Raw genomic sequence first — 17,176 nt, forward strand, 5'->3', positions numbered from 1 at the left:
ATCACATGTTAGTAACTCATTGCTCTGTATTAGTATTTGTAACAAATAATTTTCTAATTTTATCAGGATAATGTTACCTGAAGTAAGTGATAGACTATCATCTTAAGTCCTTGAAATATTGATTTAAGTTTAATAACCAAGGCATACAACTGATTACCAAACAATAATTTACTTGTGAGAATATAAAATTGACATATACTCACATGGATGCACTCGTTGATTAGATATGTACTTTTCAAGTCTTCTACGCAGAATAATTTCAGCTCCATACTTGCCAGCAGTACCATTGTCCACTAATAAAAAGTAGGCGTGACGGTTATTGAGCACAGCAAGTTTGGACCTAGAGAGAACATTTTAATATCGTAACTATAATAACATGCATCTTCGATTAAATTTGTGTTGAAGTTCTAATACAAGATTATGATAATCATAAAAATCCTGCCTGAAAGACCTTGCACCAATAGAAAAAGAGTTATTTCCATGTTCGCAGTACAGTCAATGCCAAGGGACTTTAAATCTAGTTACAGATATTTTGTTTTTTAACTTGCTCTTCTGAAAGCATGAGACAGGGCATAGTGCAGTATCAGCAACGACGTATTATTGAAAGTAGCACGTGGACATTGCAGCAAAGACCAAACAGAACTAACTCTACACGCAATCAAAAGGAGAAATACACATTACTTTCATCCATTGGAATAGAAAAAAAAATAACAATTGCTCTATAACTATACACATTTCGATAGATGCATTAAACCGAACAAATTATACGCTATGAGAATCCGCACAACTTGATTCTTACAAAGGAAGTTCGGGAGTAAGCACTCGCCTGCAGAGAAACTAAGCAGGACATTTGAAGAACAAATTCATGTTGATTACAACAAGCTAACAAAATTCCTGTATGGTTGAGAACTGTTCGAGAGATTCAACTTGGACGTTTGTATGAAAAACTAAGTATATGCGCATTTAAACGCGTTAAGTGAAACATTATTAGCAACGAATATTGACATACGAATTGAAATCTATTGGAGGTAACAGAAAAAAAACTGTTTTTCAATAACTAACGGGCTTGTTAGTTAAAATTAGTCATTATACTGTTCACAATAATGATAGGTTAGAGATGAAAATTGACCACTGTTGTTGTTATGCACTATGAAGAAATGACGCAGGCTAAAAATTTCCTTGCACCATGGACACTTGTGCTGCAACCGTAAAGGGAAGAGTTCGCATAACCAAAGCGAAAAGCAAATTCGACAGGTGATTCAAAAGGCATATAATTTGTTCCGTAAGCTGCCCTGTGGAACGCAAACTGAGACAATGAAATGTATCTTGGTGATCGGTACTAATTCATTAGCATGGACACGAACTCTATTTGATTGTTTCGTTGGTGCATCATAACGTCCGGATGAAAAAGGTTCGTACTATGTAAAAATCTTCTGCCATAATCCCATAATCTTTGATTGGTCGGAAAACAAACACATCAAATGGTTGTATAAATCATGTGCAGTTCTCTGGTATTTTCTGAACAATTACGTCTTTAACATCCGTCATCCAACTTGCAATAGACAATTTTTCTGTAAATGTACCCAGTGATCAAGCAGTAGCAAGTTCAAACCACGAGGTTGCTAAGAGGCGTAATCGTGCATTTAACGTTGAATTTCTCGAAAAATTCTCAACTGTACAGGAATGTTATTAGGTTTTTGTAATCAGCATGAATTGGTCTTTCAAATGACATGCTTAGTTTTTCTCCAGGCGAGTGCTTTCTCCCGAACTTCCCTTGTTAGTATCATATATGGTAAGATTATTGCCGAATTTACACACTTTTGAAATCAATTTTGGCCACTGATAAATCGAGTTGTGTAAAATATGCCATTTGTTTTAAATAAACAAAAATCTTGATCTGCGATTTATTCTAATATAAAGGAATTAAAATACAGTGCTTTTGTCGAACTGGAAATAAATTACTACCAGTATACTCGTATGCACAGACTTGTATTTACACACGGGCCACACGGATCTGTGCAAACAACAGCACATTAGAAAAATCAAGATTGAAGTACAGTAAGCGGGAAAAGATGTTTCCCACGAGAAGAAATTTAATTTTAGATAGTATCCAGTGGTTAAATAAGACTGACTGGGAACCTTTAATCAGTTTTAAATGAAGCTTAAATTACACAATTTTAAGTATGTCCGACATAATTATAATCTTTTCTCCCAGAAAATAGAGAGTCCCCTAGAACAGGGATTTTCAAACTTTTATAGTTGAGGCTCCCCTCAACTATCAAATTTGAACGCGCCTCCTCTGTCAAAAATGAAATGTGTCAACAACATAAATACATGTGTCCCTAAAAGAAAAGCTATCACTACGATAAACTGTGTTTCATTTATGTTTAAGCCTACGGTGAAAGGGCCATCCCTGAACGTATGTGGAACAGAGGTGATACAAAGGCTTACTCCACTATGTATTACTAAAGCAGAAGGGTGCAGACTTAAGTATGCGTATTCCATTATAGATATATTCGTTTGTAGGATCTTTTCTTAAAAGTTCTCGCACCTCCCCAGACAACCTTCGCCGCTGTATTAACTTTTAGCAAGTCTGATAAGAAAACCTCAGTAAGTCTTGTTCATAAACAGGTCATCTCTTTAAATGGTCATATTCCAGCAACCACAAGCATGTAGTTCTATGAAATATTAAATATCGTAAATAAAAAAGTCACTAATTTGATTAATCTCTATATTACCTAGGTATATAAATAAAAGCTCAACCCTTTTTAAAGAGAGGCGAGTGTTCGGACGTTTTTTCCTTTTTGAAACAAGACTATACATTTTGCAGTCATATTACTAATAACGGTTTTAAATAACTTTTTATTCCTGAGGTTTCAATAAACTTTTATTTTCCTTAAACAGGAAGAATAAACTTCAATTCAAACTTTATGCTCAAACGTTTAACGTCAGTAGAAATGTTGAAAAATTCCTTTGTGCATAAATGTTTCTCTTTCATCCTTTGGAAAGAGAAAGGAGAAATAAGACGTTACTGTCTCGTTTCACAGGATACGCTCACAATAACACAGAAATATTTCTATTTCACCGTGGCTGCTGTGGTAATAGAATTTCACAACTTACATTTCAATGCATTTTCTTTCCCTTTTCATCGTCAATATTATCAAATTCTGCACTTGACAGCATATCAATATTGAAATTGGGTGTGTGTAAAGCTAGAATGAGATTTTTTTAAAAAAAAAAAAGAAAAGAGGAATGTCTTTCGTTTCAACTTCTAAAATAGAACAAAAGAAAAGAGTGGAAACGTGAGATTTGAGAAAGAATAGATCTGTGAAGATCAGGAAACATACTGTTGAACATAACATTGATTTTGATAGATATATACATTTTTCTATGCCTTCAGTATATTCTCTTTGCTCCTTTTGTAACTTAAGCACAGGGTCTTATCACGGAAACATTCAGGATTCTTCCAGGAGCGGAGAGCAAAGATCGACATGCACGCGCAGTCGCGAACAAGTACATGTACAAATCTAGATGCACGCGTTCATATAATACTCATGCAAAATAGCAATTCTTTGCGCACTATAGACAACTTTATTAATTAGAGTATATATCCTACAGCAATTTTATTTGTGTATAACACAATCTAATATGCTTTGGCATGTATTTTAAAGAACAGAATTATCTTCGAAATTTAAACTTTTATGTGTATGTCTATAAGTAATCAGTATTAAGTGCAAAAGTAGCATAAACAATTAGTAATTTTTCAATTGTTGATTTAGAAACAAACTTCTACCAGTACAACAGCTTATATCAAGTTATAGTAAAGTTATCCTATTTCAAAATCCAGAGAAAGACAACCACCACTCCATTGCCCCATTCTACGGGCAGCCAGGATCGTTTTACTTCACAGTATGTGGAAGAAATTAAATCGGTCGTGAGAGAAAAGGAGAAAATAAAGGTCTTTAGTAATTAAATAAAGTGATTCCATGTAAGCGTCTATAAAGCCTGATTAGGAACATTATATTATCATTTGTTTTACATTGCGTACTGACATTTTATTATGTGATAATTTGGTGGAGCAATTAAGAATTAAAAATTTTCCAGAAAGAACAGTTAAAGTACATGGTATTTCCTCACAGAGTTCTGTTCTGTTGAAAATTCGCACCCAAATCTTATATTTGATAGTCTCACATAATTATGATACATTATTATAATAAATTTATTTTCACTACTAACGGTGGAAGGATGCATGACGAGACGCTTTACCTCCTTTAGGACTATTTAAATAAACTTCATAACATTAAAGATTTTCTTGTTGTAAATTACATAATCGGACTTGTCACAACTTCTTATTATTCAGCTTGGAGGTAATAAAAAACTTTATTCGTAATCGTCAGAATTACTTGCTTTCTCTTGTTTCTTACTTATGAACAAATTTAAAAGTGATCAATAATTTCATCTATCACAATGTCGGATATTTATTAGCCTTCCTTCTACCAAATACATACATGAATCGTAACCTTCTAGAAAGTCAAACCCTAGTTCCTGCAGTGTAGTATGTGCAAAGGCAGTACTCAGAATAAATTTTAATGCCAATTTATTCAGTGTAAACTTAAAATGTAGATGAAAGGATACTGAACCCATATCCTCCGTACGTACGGCTTAGATATTGATTTCACACAAGCGAATGATGCATTTCTATTTTATGCCTATCATTTACCAAATTTCATGATATTACGCTTTCAACGGTTGAGTAGTTGAGCAAGAAATTTCGCATTTAATTGCGTTTCTCATACACCTTGTTCCAACATTTTACGTTGTTGGCCAGTTGCATGGAATCAGACCTAGATAACAGGTGGCTACCAATCATTTAGAAGAAAATGTACCTTCCAACAGGTTTTCATCAGAATCTGAGAGAAGATTCCTTAGTTCTTGCTCGATCAGAGTGAAATCCTATATGTTTACAAAGTGAAACTTGTTAGTATCCAAGCAGTACATATACTGGTGTGCAAAACTTAAGGGTGAGATAGATATAGTAACATAAAATATTGCCCAGTCGATGGAAATGAAAGAAAGTCCGGCACCAAGTTGCCAGAAGTCTCCTACACGTTCACAGGAAGTAAGATGTTTTATAGCGTGATGTCAGTATGACCACAGTGCAGAATGGATTTGCTTTTCCAACACAAAGAAGTTGAATGAAAGGACGAGATAGTGTGTGTTAGTCAAAGACCTATTAGGGAAAATTAGGACGAGGTAATTAGTATCAGTAAATACAGAAAAAAAATTCGATTCTTTTCAAAAGACGCTTCAACCTATTTTTGATTAATCTTTCCTCGAAGTAAATGGAACAATACAAAATAAGAAAACAAAAGGATTATACAAGACACACAACGATACAGTAAATAAAAGAGGCAGTTAATGATATAAATACAAACAAGGACAACTGATTATTTTATTGTAAAATAATAAATAAAACACTGTAAAACATAATCAAAACAGCAAGACAAAACCATTATGCAATCAAAATTATACAGATCAAAAATAAAACATGCGATTTATGAGACATGGTGAAATAGTATACAAATAGTATACAAGCGTTAAATTTAAAGCCAAAATTGACAATATATCTCTAGATGTAAACGGCCTTCTAACCAATGACTCTTTGAAAATCACTGAGCAGTTTAATGTTACACAAATGTAGCCGAGGCTATAGTGAGGCGGAAAATCCATCCTGAAGAAGCACTCGAGATGCTAGAACCGAGAGTTCTTCGAATCAGGAATATCATCTTTCTTACTCCAACTTGCGAAGAAGTATTAAAAGAGATGAATAGCTTCAAAGATTCAAAGTCAGTTGGCGATAATACAGTATTCCAGCGGGATTGCTTAAAGTGCTAAGTCATAACTTACTTATCCTAGAAGTCATAACTTACTTAGCAAATGAACGGAAAGCAGAACTTTTCCATTAACACGTTCGCTGCTGAGGACGCCCATCGGCGTCTAGTACTGAATTTGGCATATGCGCCGGACGCCGCTCGGCGCTTGTCCCTGCAGCTGATTCACTTTCCCGCCAATACCTGCGTGTGCAGACTACCGGTGGCGGGAAAGTGAATCAGCTGCAGGGACGAGCGGCGTCCGGCGCGTATGCCAAATTCAGTACTGGACGCCGATGGGCGTCCTCAGCAGCGAATGTGTTAAAACTGAAACTAGCAGGACTAGTCTAAAAAAGGGATAGGAAGCTTCTGAAAACTTTAGGCCTTCATAGCTTATATTCCTTATTATCTATCCTAAGTAAAATTTTTGAAAAGTTATTTAAGAAAAGACTAATGAACTTTATAAAAAAGAGTAAATTAGTAGCCCAAGAACAACATAGCTTTACATTCAATAAGTGCGTAATAACTGCTGCTTACACACAAATACACAATATATTGGGAGCAATTGATAACATGATGGCAGTAGGGATATTTTATGATTTAAGTAAAGCATTTGACCTAGAAAACCAAAAAGCTCTGCTTAGAAAATTAGAATAATATGGCGTACGGGATAATGCTTTAAAATTACTTGAATCTTACTTAGAATTTGGAAGGCAGAAAGTAGAAATCACTCACGCGGCAGGAAATATAGAGAAAACGACACTTGACTTAGATATATAAGCGATAGATTACCGTAAGGTTCAATTATGGGATCTTTGCTCCTTCTCCTTTACATAAATGATCTTCCAGCAAACATACAACTGTACTGTATGCAGATGATACAAGCCTGTTTGGTAAATGGGAAAGAAGGCACGGTGGCTTAGTAGGAGAGCGCTCATCTCTAATGCGTGCGGTTCCTTTTTCGATCCCCGGCCAAGCAAGATTGTTATGGACATTGTGTACGTGAGTTTTCTTGAGGGTACTCCTGTTTCCTCTCATATATCATATATCATAAGGGTGAAATTGATGTTACCAATACTACACAGCATAATTATAATTCAAGCAATAAATATCATTTAAAGTTTGTATACCAACCTATTTATCTGTGCTGAATTGAGTTACTATGCATATGGTTCAAATAATTTATTACTTTGAAATGAAATCTTTCAGTTTAAGCTCCCATGATTATGTCCTTTAGGCTAAGGGAGACGATGATTAAGGCAAATGAACGGTGATGGAATAATTGGTGGATTGAACAAGTGAGAGGAAACGGAAGTACCACAAGAAAACCCACGAACATGATGTTGTCCACCACAAACTTACTGGGCCTGCGAGCGCACCAAACGTAAGCGCTCTACCACTGAGCCCGTGCTCCCCTAATTTATTAATTTTTAGTACACTATTTATATATTTATTAATATCTGTATATATTTCATTTTAAAGTATATACTTTTGAACTAATCCTGATGTTAAGGACGAAATTCTGATTACTCTGTAAATTTCTATCCATGTTTTCGTGCTTTGGCAAAGGTACAGGAATATTGGTGGAAAAAGAATTAATATAACCAAATGTTGCAAGATATTAAAGAAGTATGTTTGTAGTTGAGGAATATGTGTGTGTGTCACTGATAGGAGTTTCTATATCATTATTGGGAGAAGGCACGGTCTAATATTTAACAGTATGTTTTACATATGGGCAGTGTTCGAAGTGGAAAAAAAAGCAGAGGGGGTATGTTTTATTACGATTTTCACTCGACATACCAGCTATCCAAAAGCTGAAATACAGTGAAAGTGTGTTGTATTACATAATGACTGAAAATCACCGGAGAGCTTCTCTTTAGTTACAGTAGGGGGACATGAAGAGATTTTGATCCCTCGCCAACAACTTGCTGAAAAAAATATCCCCTTATGTTGTATTATAGAGAATTATACACGTAATTGCTCAAAAACCGAGTTTCCTACGGAAAAATTGATTTATTAAAGTTATTTAGCATACTCTGTCGTGACGGTATGTCTGAACACTGAAAAACCAGAGGCAGTATGTCTTAATCACTGAAAAACCAGAGGCTGTATGACATACCACCGCATACCGTCTCACGTCGACCACTGCATATGGATTTATAAACATAACTATAAACAATCTGTCCTAGGAGAACAACGAATTATTATTGGCAACCAACGAAATATTTTAAACGCCATAAAAGTTCGTTTTTTGTATATATTATCGGAAACCAGACATCATAATTTATCCTCAAACATGTCATTTTGTTAAGTTTGATTTATCAATTAATATGTGTGTTATTTTTGGATAATATTTTAGTGAAATAGAAAATAAAGTTTAAAACTTTTTCATAATTTTGGGCCATATATAATTAACCATACATTTCGTTAGCTATTATCATAATGAAGATCCTTATAAAGGCATACTTCAGTATTAGTCTCACCTCAATAGGTGGCATGGTTTTCGTTCACCATCAATTTTTAGGTTTACAATATAATTTGTTTCTTCTAAATTTCTCGAAAACTACGCATCAGTTTTAACACTGACGCATATCATATTATTCTACTTATCTATCGGATAAGATCTATCGATTAGTACGACTGATTTTTAGACATTTCTTTCGTTAAGTGCTAATAATATTGTACAATCTCATTTCCTTTTGAGCTTTCAGTTAGAACCCATTAATCACTAAACTCTACTGTAATTAAAAAAGAAACAACTAAAAGTACAATTATGCACTATATTACCTTGGTGATGAGATGGAGTGATATGGAACATCTCTGTTGTGTCCAATGAGCTCGTGGTTGTTTTCAACAATGCCCCAAGGAGCTATACCAATGCTGATGATTCCACCGCTCCGTTGGGAACGTTCCAGAAGAGCATCACCAACATGGCGTGTAACACCTGATAATAATTAGAACCAGATATTGCTTTCATCACATGAATAGCATGAGGATATATATATATACACACTTTTAATTGAAACAGGCAATCCCAGCAGATCTTCATACACATAAATGCATATTGAACCAACTATTTACTATGGCAGGAAAAACAGCAATTTAAAATACACAATTAATACATCTATAATAATATATCTAAAATAAGCATTAGTTTGCTCAGCACTTGCATTAGTTTCTATTTTAGACGGATGAATAAAGCATCAAACTGATTATACAGCTTACAATATTTTAAGAAACGAATTAGTAGTTTATTTAGATCTCTCATCCAAATACATTGACCCAAAAATGCGGTTACATTGTTAATAACAGAGAACGTATTAAAGATAACCTGGTCAAATTGTTATTATTTGGCGCTCTCATACTGATATGCATACCCATTCATTTGTTTGTATTTTCTTCCCCATTCAATTGTTTTGTTTTTATTTTCAATTGAATCGCCAGTAGCAAGTAATTGACAAGATGGCTAGGAACTTTTCCTTTGAGCAATCAAAGTAGATTTTCAAATGTTTATGGAAATGTAAGAACATGAAAGAAGTGCAAAGACAATAGCGGATGGCGGGCAGACTTTGATGCTGCTCCCGCGCCAAGTTTGAGAGAGAAGGAACTGTGTGTGGTTTGAAGAAGGGACTGGGTGGCAGCAAGAAATCTGTAGTGGACGACAGATGGTTGGAAACAGTGTTACAAACTTTCAGAAGATCCCCTCAGAAGTTTATGTGGCAAGTTTTGCATGAATCATGTGTAAGCAAATCAAGTGTTCAGAACATTTTAAAGCAAGCAAAGTACATTCCCAGCTTCCTTCACAGAAAGATGAGATCCGGATAGGAACTTCCAATTTTGAGAATGGATTTGCAATAATGGAAAGTTGACTGTTTCATTGTTTGGTCTAATGAGGCGACTTCTAAATTGAATGAAACTGTCAATTGTCACAACTGTGTTTACCAGGCAAGAGATGATTTCCATGTTATTTCCATGTTTAGGAGATATTTGTTAATCTTCCTGGAGCATCAGTATGGTGTGGGGCAACGTTATGAATTTTGAACCTCTTCTAATCCATCTCCTCCCCATTGAAACGATCATCAAGGAAGTCCCTTATGAGATGCGACAAACCCGCATGAAGCTCCGTCTTGGAAAACGACTCCGGGTAGAATTTAGGGCAAGGTATATTGCTGTAACATGTCTAGATAATTGTTCGAATTCCGAGTTTACTTTACTCAACGAAAAAGAAGGGTTCGATTATAATTTTGTTTTTCATAGCACCACACCACGCATTCAATTTCGGAGAATCGCGTTCTTTTTCGTGAGGATTCTCTGATCCCCAAATCCTGTAATTATGTCTGTTAACATGCCCACTTGTATGAAAGATCACCTCGTTTGAAAACAAACATCTTCTCAGGAATGCCTCCTCATAAATTGTTTTAAGTATTTCTTCTGTGAATTTTACCCGCAGTGGCTTGTCAATGGGTTTTATGCGCTCATGAAGTTGAATCTCGTATGCTTGGAGGTGCAAACTTTTGTAGAGTACCCTATGAACAGTTGATTTTGGGATTTATAATTGCCTACAAGGACGCGAACTTCTCTGTAACTTTGAAAGGGGGCATTCAGATGTGTGTTTGGTTGCCAACATTCCAGACAAGGGTCTAAGAAGGCATATATATTGTATATTCATAAAAATACATATAACAATAAAAATACACATAAAAACACATATACACATACAAAATACATGGGGGCCCACATGGGCATTGGGGCAGCCCGAGCCCCCGGCCCCCATGATCGGTGCTTTTGGTTGCCTGCTGTTAAATGCTACACGAGTTCTATCTACGCTTTCTTCTGAAACTTTCCTTTTTGCATGTTTACTAATTATCGGTAACAAGGATTCCGTTTCGCGTAACTGCTGGTCCAATTTCTTGATAGAGATGTAAGTTGGCACTTTTTTTATTACACAGACTCCATGATACACACGAAAATTTTCTGAGTTACTCTCCACAGTGGTAGAATTGTACTGTCATTCTAATAATTTGTTTCATTCTTACAATTTTTTCTTTTCTTATAGTGCTAAGCGAGGTGTACTATTTGAGTTGAAGTACTGAATTCTCACACAATAGCTTCACACTATAAATCGAAACCCACTTGTTTAAATCTAAATAGTATTTGTCTCCGTAAGTACAATATGTCAAGTCAGTGATGTGAATTTGTAAAAAGGATAACACAAACAAAATGTCTGCTTTATACGAGTATGTAACATAAATAAATGTAATAAATATAAGACAATCGTTTAATCATAACGCTCTTCGCGCGAAAATGACTAATTCACTCGAATAAATAATAAAAAAAGGTGAATTTCCGAGTAGCGAAGAGTCATATCATGCAGAAACAAATTGAAGTTTTGTACATTTTGAAAGTTTCAACAACTCATAGCAATATAAAAGGAAAAATATTTTCTCTTTTCTTCGATCCAGTTGTGCAATTAACCTCGTTTTGTAGGAAGAAGAATGAATTTACATTTCAAATTAGATGCATAATTAAGAGGCGTGCATTTATCAGTCATGAGAACACTTAGTTTCCTCAACATTTCTTTTAAAAACTGGAATATCCTAAGAGGATTATTTTTAAAAATTAAAAAAAATGCAATGTTTTGAAGAAAGTTTCTTCCTTCTGTTTTTACCTGTTTCTTCAATAAACTGCTCAATATCTTCCGTCTTTAGAAATATGACGAAAGACTTGAGGAGCAAAAATAAATAATTATACTTGATAGCAAAAATTCTTAATGAAGGCAAATTATGTTTAACTCATTTCGGTGAAATACATTATATAGAACGTTGCTCGTTAAGTACTACCATTTTGATACATGGGGACAATACGTTGTATCGCTAAATATATTTTAACATTGTTTATATATTATCACTTTTTTTTTGAAAATAAATATTGATAATATTTATCTGAAGTTGTAGAAAATTTTACTACTTGTGGAATATTTATCTGAAGTTGTGGAAAATTTTACTACTTGTGGTTTCCATTGAGAGATAAGGACGGAATGACATCTGTTTTTGGAACTCTCAATCAATATAGACAGGAATTATCTTTCTGAGCATTCACCACCTATGGTCATTTTAGCTTGTTACGTATGAGGGATGATATTCCGCGGCAATCACACTACTAGGGAAGTGGGAAAGGAATAAAGAAAAGGGGAAGGAAGAAAATAATCTCGACCCTTATATTAGGTACCATTCCGGTATTTTGCTAGTGTGAATGAGAAAAATCCAGGAAAACCTCACTCAGGACGACTGGCCTGAAAAGACTTTTTCACTTTTTCATCCGAGTGTTCACATCGGAAATCGACTACGGGACCGCTCTTATCAAAGACGAGAGCGCTACGTTACGCGGAGCCACGTATCGAATAACAATTTCTCGCTATCTTCTACTGTTGGTGCTCCAGGACGATAGATACTGAAAGTAAAAACAGTATATATTCGTAATGGTGGTTCTGTGATTACTACTCAGCAGGCATTTCGCATTCGGTTCGGACTTGACCGACATGATTTTGTTTTCGATAGAAAGACTATTCAAGTTTGGGTATCAAACTAACTTTAGAGCAACAGGATCTGCACTGAGAAAGAAATCGTCTGGCCGACCTGTATAAGTGCTGAGCGATTTGGAAATTGATGGATGAACGCTCTCACACGCGCCACATTTTTCGGCGTTGTTACGGTCCGAGGCGATTTTTTCTCAGTGCACAACGTGTTGCTCTAAATTTGAAACCCGGACTTAAATAGTTTTCCTATCCGGAACAGAATCACGTCGGCCAATTCCGAAGCGAATTCGAAATGCACGCTGAGTGGTAATCACAGAACCATCATTATGAATATGCTCCTCCACAACAAACGAACGATGCTCACTGCGCCACGCCATTGCAACTCCTGAAACTGACACTTATACCGCTATCGATTGATACCCCCTCCACCGCCGTATCCCCATCACACAGCGCCCTCTCCAAATATGAGAGATATTTTTGCCGGACCCTGTATATAAACATTTCTCGCTTTCTAGCACCATTTTTGCTCTGTGGAAATCAATATTGAAAACATAAATATTAGTGAATTTCAACATCTTCAAGTTTTAGCACTGGAAAGGGCGTAGACGAAGTTTAGTTTTGGGAGGCTAAATCAGTATCGAAAGCCATTTCTCGTCACCACTTGCCATTATTGCTCTATGGAGAACGACACTGAAACCGGAAATGATATATTTCTACCACTTTTGGTCGCAATAAACGAATAAGGACCGAAGTAAACCACATCATTGAGGCTTTTAATACATAAGCAGAAAACCGTTTTGCTTTGTCTCTTACATTTTTTTTATTTGATACCTCTCTAGAGACGGATTGACATAGCCATTCTACAAGAATTCTCATACTTATGCATAATACAGTTTAGAATTATTAGCAGAGGTAAACATTATGCAATGAATGGTAGTACTAGAAATAGTAGTACATCTGCTCTGCTTTACGTTTTATTCTTATGATGATTATCAAAATGGTATCTATAAAGACTGCACAAATTGCGTAAAATTAATTTTATTGACCTTATTAATAATTATAATTTTTTAAATGTTTAATTGATTTGTCGAATGTACGTATTTACTAAAGGAAGGATCACTGATACCTACTGGACATAGTTGTGCAATACCTTCTACATTTCCCTATAGGAAATAGCCTTTCATGTAATTTAATAAACGTGTTTATCCCTTTAATATATGTGACAAGTTAAAAAACATATACTATTGCGCTATAAAGGTTTTAGATTTAATTTTGAGCTGTCCAGAATTTTTATTTTAACAAATGTATTAGAAATACGAAACATTCCATTCATCAATTTTAATTTATATAAAATTAGAGAGTTAATTATCCGAACTTTTGATACTTCATTATATTTTTTCTTAATATTTTTTTAATGTTTGTATTAGAAAAGTTGGAACTTCTTATATATTCTTTTCCGATTATGCACTATTTGTTGGGTAGTACCCTATGGTAAATCATAAAAAATATTTACTCTATTTGATATTGCTTATTATAGAAATATTATTCATTTTATAGTTCAACAACTTAAATTTCATATTTAAAAAAGTTTACGAAAACGAACGAGTTCTTAAAATTACGGGTACATAGGTGATAATTAACCAGAGTTGAGGAAGAATTACACACTTGTGCGTACTTTATAGTAAAGAACCTGGATTTGGTGGTATAGTTGTTCCTAACCGGTGTGTAAAATGTTACTATGAAAAGCATTGGAAACTGCTAAATAACTTATTCTCTCTCAGATCGAGTGAGTAGGCTGGAACCTAGAGTAGCGTGTATTGTGGGAGTGGCTTTCTCTTCTTTTCGTTATAGGTTTATATTACAGAATGAATTTTTTGTACTAGATATTTCCTATGTGGGAGTTTCTACATTAAAGACTATGTTTTCTCTTTCCGAGTGATCCTACCGTATAATTGTGTATTGAGCAATGAGACTTCATGTAGCCGCAACTGAGTGCTGGATCCATTATCGACGACAATTAGGTCGTTGTAACTTTCAACCAGAACAAAAAGCTCCATCAAAATTATTTTTTTTTTCATGTATTAGAACAGAATGGAAACAGTACTTCAAATTCGGTAAATAGAAATATATTTGAAATAACATTTTTTTTTTTTTTTGAAGGGAAGGGAAATGGTTTCAAATTATATCCTACAGCGCAAGAGTGCGTTAATTCTGCTCTTTGTGCTCATTGGCTGTTTGAAATAGGAATACTGGCTGTATTGCGTAGAACCTCTCTCGCATGCATTTCGCTGATAATCGTCTTTAGGCTTTGATGCTACGAAATATGATAATTGTTGCATAATGCGAACAAATCTAATATGTTGATAAAGTTCTGAGAAGTCCTGTTTTCTCTCCTAGTTTTCATAACTTCATCGCATCCGATGTAGCTGAATAGTTCGTGCAAGAATATGTTTGTTTATGAGCATGGTGTTTCCGACGAGGCACAGAATTAAATATAAATATATAATAATTTATACAGACAGGGCAGTTATTTACTTAATTTATGGAATATGAAATGTAGTGTTCAAGTATTTTGTATATATTTCTATAGTTTCAAGGTGTTGAAAAAAAGTGGATAAGAAAGCAGAAAGGATGAACAATATCATATCAGAATTTAAATTTGTTATTACACTACAGCATATCTATTGCACTGGTTCTCAAACTTCTTTTGACTGACGACACACCTTACTGAACGTTCAGGAAATCGCTATACACTTGTTTGATATTATTATTGAGCTGAGAGAAGCGAAGCTCTTATACTCGGGTTAGCCGTTTGGTTGTCCGCAAACTCCTCCTAGACCGTTTGGCCGATCTCAACCAAACTTAGCACGCTGATAGAGTATGTCGTGCTGAGTGACAACATAGGTCGAAATCAAAAATCCGATGTACCATCGAGGAATAATCACCGAAAAACGCTTCCTGATTACGTAGTTTAAGCTCGCTCAGCTCATTTCATTGCAATCGGGTATATACATTACATTCCTAGTTATAAATACTACTACTACTACTACTACTACTAATAATAATAATAATAATATCTATTGTAATAGTGAAACCAATTAGTTTCTACAATCTGAACCTGTCTACTCAGCGTATTTTTCTATTATGACCATGAATCTCCTTCCCATTGTGCATGACTCCTTACTCACACAAGTAAAGGATAGGAGACTCACAAAGGGAGTGAATTGCTATGTATAGATGTTGCAGTGAGTTTGTTGCAAATTTGTAGAAGTAACACGATATCAAGTTGAAATACTTTTTCTAATAAATCCATATCCGTCCGAGTACGCCTCATTTCGTCTCTTGAAGCCTTTGAAGTTGCTAGCATGCAATAGGTTTTGTCATTCAGATTTAAGCAATGCGCCTGCAATGTCCATCAACCCGCCATACGTAACTTCTCTACTGGTTGCCTGACACCGTAGTTTCGGCATGTTAATCTTATGGGCTCAAAACGGCCCCTAAAATGTTGAATACAACAATAACGACACGTCTTTTGAAAATTTGAATGAGAACTGGACAATCTACACAAAATTTGGAATTGACCAGCGATAGCTATTTGATGTTTTAGCTGCTATTTAATTGCAACATTCCAGTGTACCCGTAAAAATGTAATAAAGAAATAATGTCCACAATTTTTAAATATTCAATTAGAACTGGATAATCTATGCAAAATTTCCAATCAATCAGTGAAAACGACATCTTTCTAGAGCCTGTAGTTTCCGAAAACTCATTGTCGAAAGGATTGGGCACAAATATATAAACGACCACAAACATATAGTTTAAAAGAACTCTGAAGATGGCACCACAATTCATTTGCATTGATTTTGGAGAAGGCTTATTGAAATACAAAGGCTTTGGACAAAACGTGAAATCACAAATAACCGTAAATGAAAGGTTTGAAATCCAAAGTTACAGGTTCGAGTGCAGGTATTTTTATTGCTATTGTAGCATTTTAATAGATAGACTATAAGCTGGCAAACGACCTTAAGTCTGGCCAGAGTTGCCAACCATAGAGAATAAAATTATCAATTTTCGTTTCTAAAATTATCGTATATTACAAAAAATCGTATATTCGTTGTGCACGTGATAAGTGTAGAAACAAGTATAATACTACTAATAATATATAATAAACTTATTTAGCAATCTTCAGTTTCCAGTTCCAAATTGGCATCACTGACCTTTTGACCATAATTAACACTATTGTACTTTGAACAACAACAATATTTCCATTTCTTCCTAAACATAGAAGAATGGATGCAGGGTTGCATTTCGTTATCGATTTATTTGATCGGAAACGACTGTTAAACATTTTAGTGTGTGTGTTTTATTATTATTTAGTGCACATCTGCAATTTATTTGCTCATTCAAAGACTGCAGAAACGTGTGCGTTCCAAAATTATCGTATATTCACCTATTCTTATAAGGGCATTATCGTTTATAACATTACGGTTTAAATGACCGTATATCTCGATAAATTATCGTATGGTTGGCAAGGTTGGGTCCGACCCACTGGGACTCATGCACTCTGAGATTCTGTACACAGATGCCATTTCGTGTGCAAAAGGCTCTATACATTTTACACTACCTGATATACTGTTTAATGAATATGTCATTTTACAAATACAATTGAAATGAATTTCTTTATAAGCACGCGCAAACTAGTTGTCATAAATGCAGAAATACCACCATTTACAGCCTACGTGAGATTTAACTTGGAATGGGAAAATTTTGT

The 17,176-nt window shown here is 34.9% G+C and overlaps 1 protein-coding gene across 1 annotated transcript in view; it reads right to left on the bottom strand.

The window, feature by feature from the left end:
• Trpm (transient receptor potential cation channel, subfamily M) overlaps window positions 1–17,176 on the bottom strand; it is a 179,584-nt gene that overhangs the window by 102,534 nt on the left and 59,874 nt on the right. Inside the window, exons 4-5 of the mRNA XM_081749898.1 lie at window positions 8,658–8,814; window positions 204–340 (exon numbers count right to left, since the gene is read on the bottom strand). Of these exons, the coding sequence (XP_081606024.1) occupies window positions 204–340; window positions 8,658–8,814 (294 nt within the window). The remainder of the gene's footprint in view (window positions 1–203; window positions 341–8,657; window positions 8,815–17,176) is intronic.

This window comes from Thermobia domestica, chromosome 2 (assembly GCF_964235325.1).
Source record: "Thermobia domestica chromosome 2, izTheDome1.hap1.1, whole genome shotgun sequence".
NCBI classification, from domain to species: domain Eukaryota; kingdom Metazoa; phylum Arthropoda; class Insecta; order Zygentoma; family Lepismatidae; genus Thermobia; species Thermobia domestica.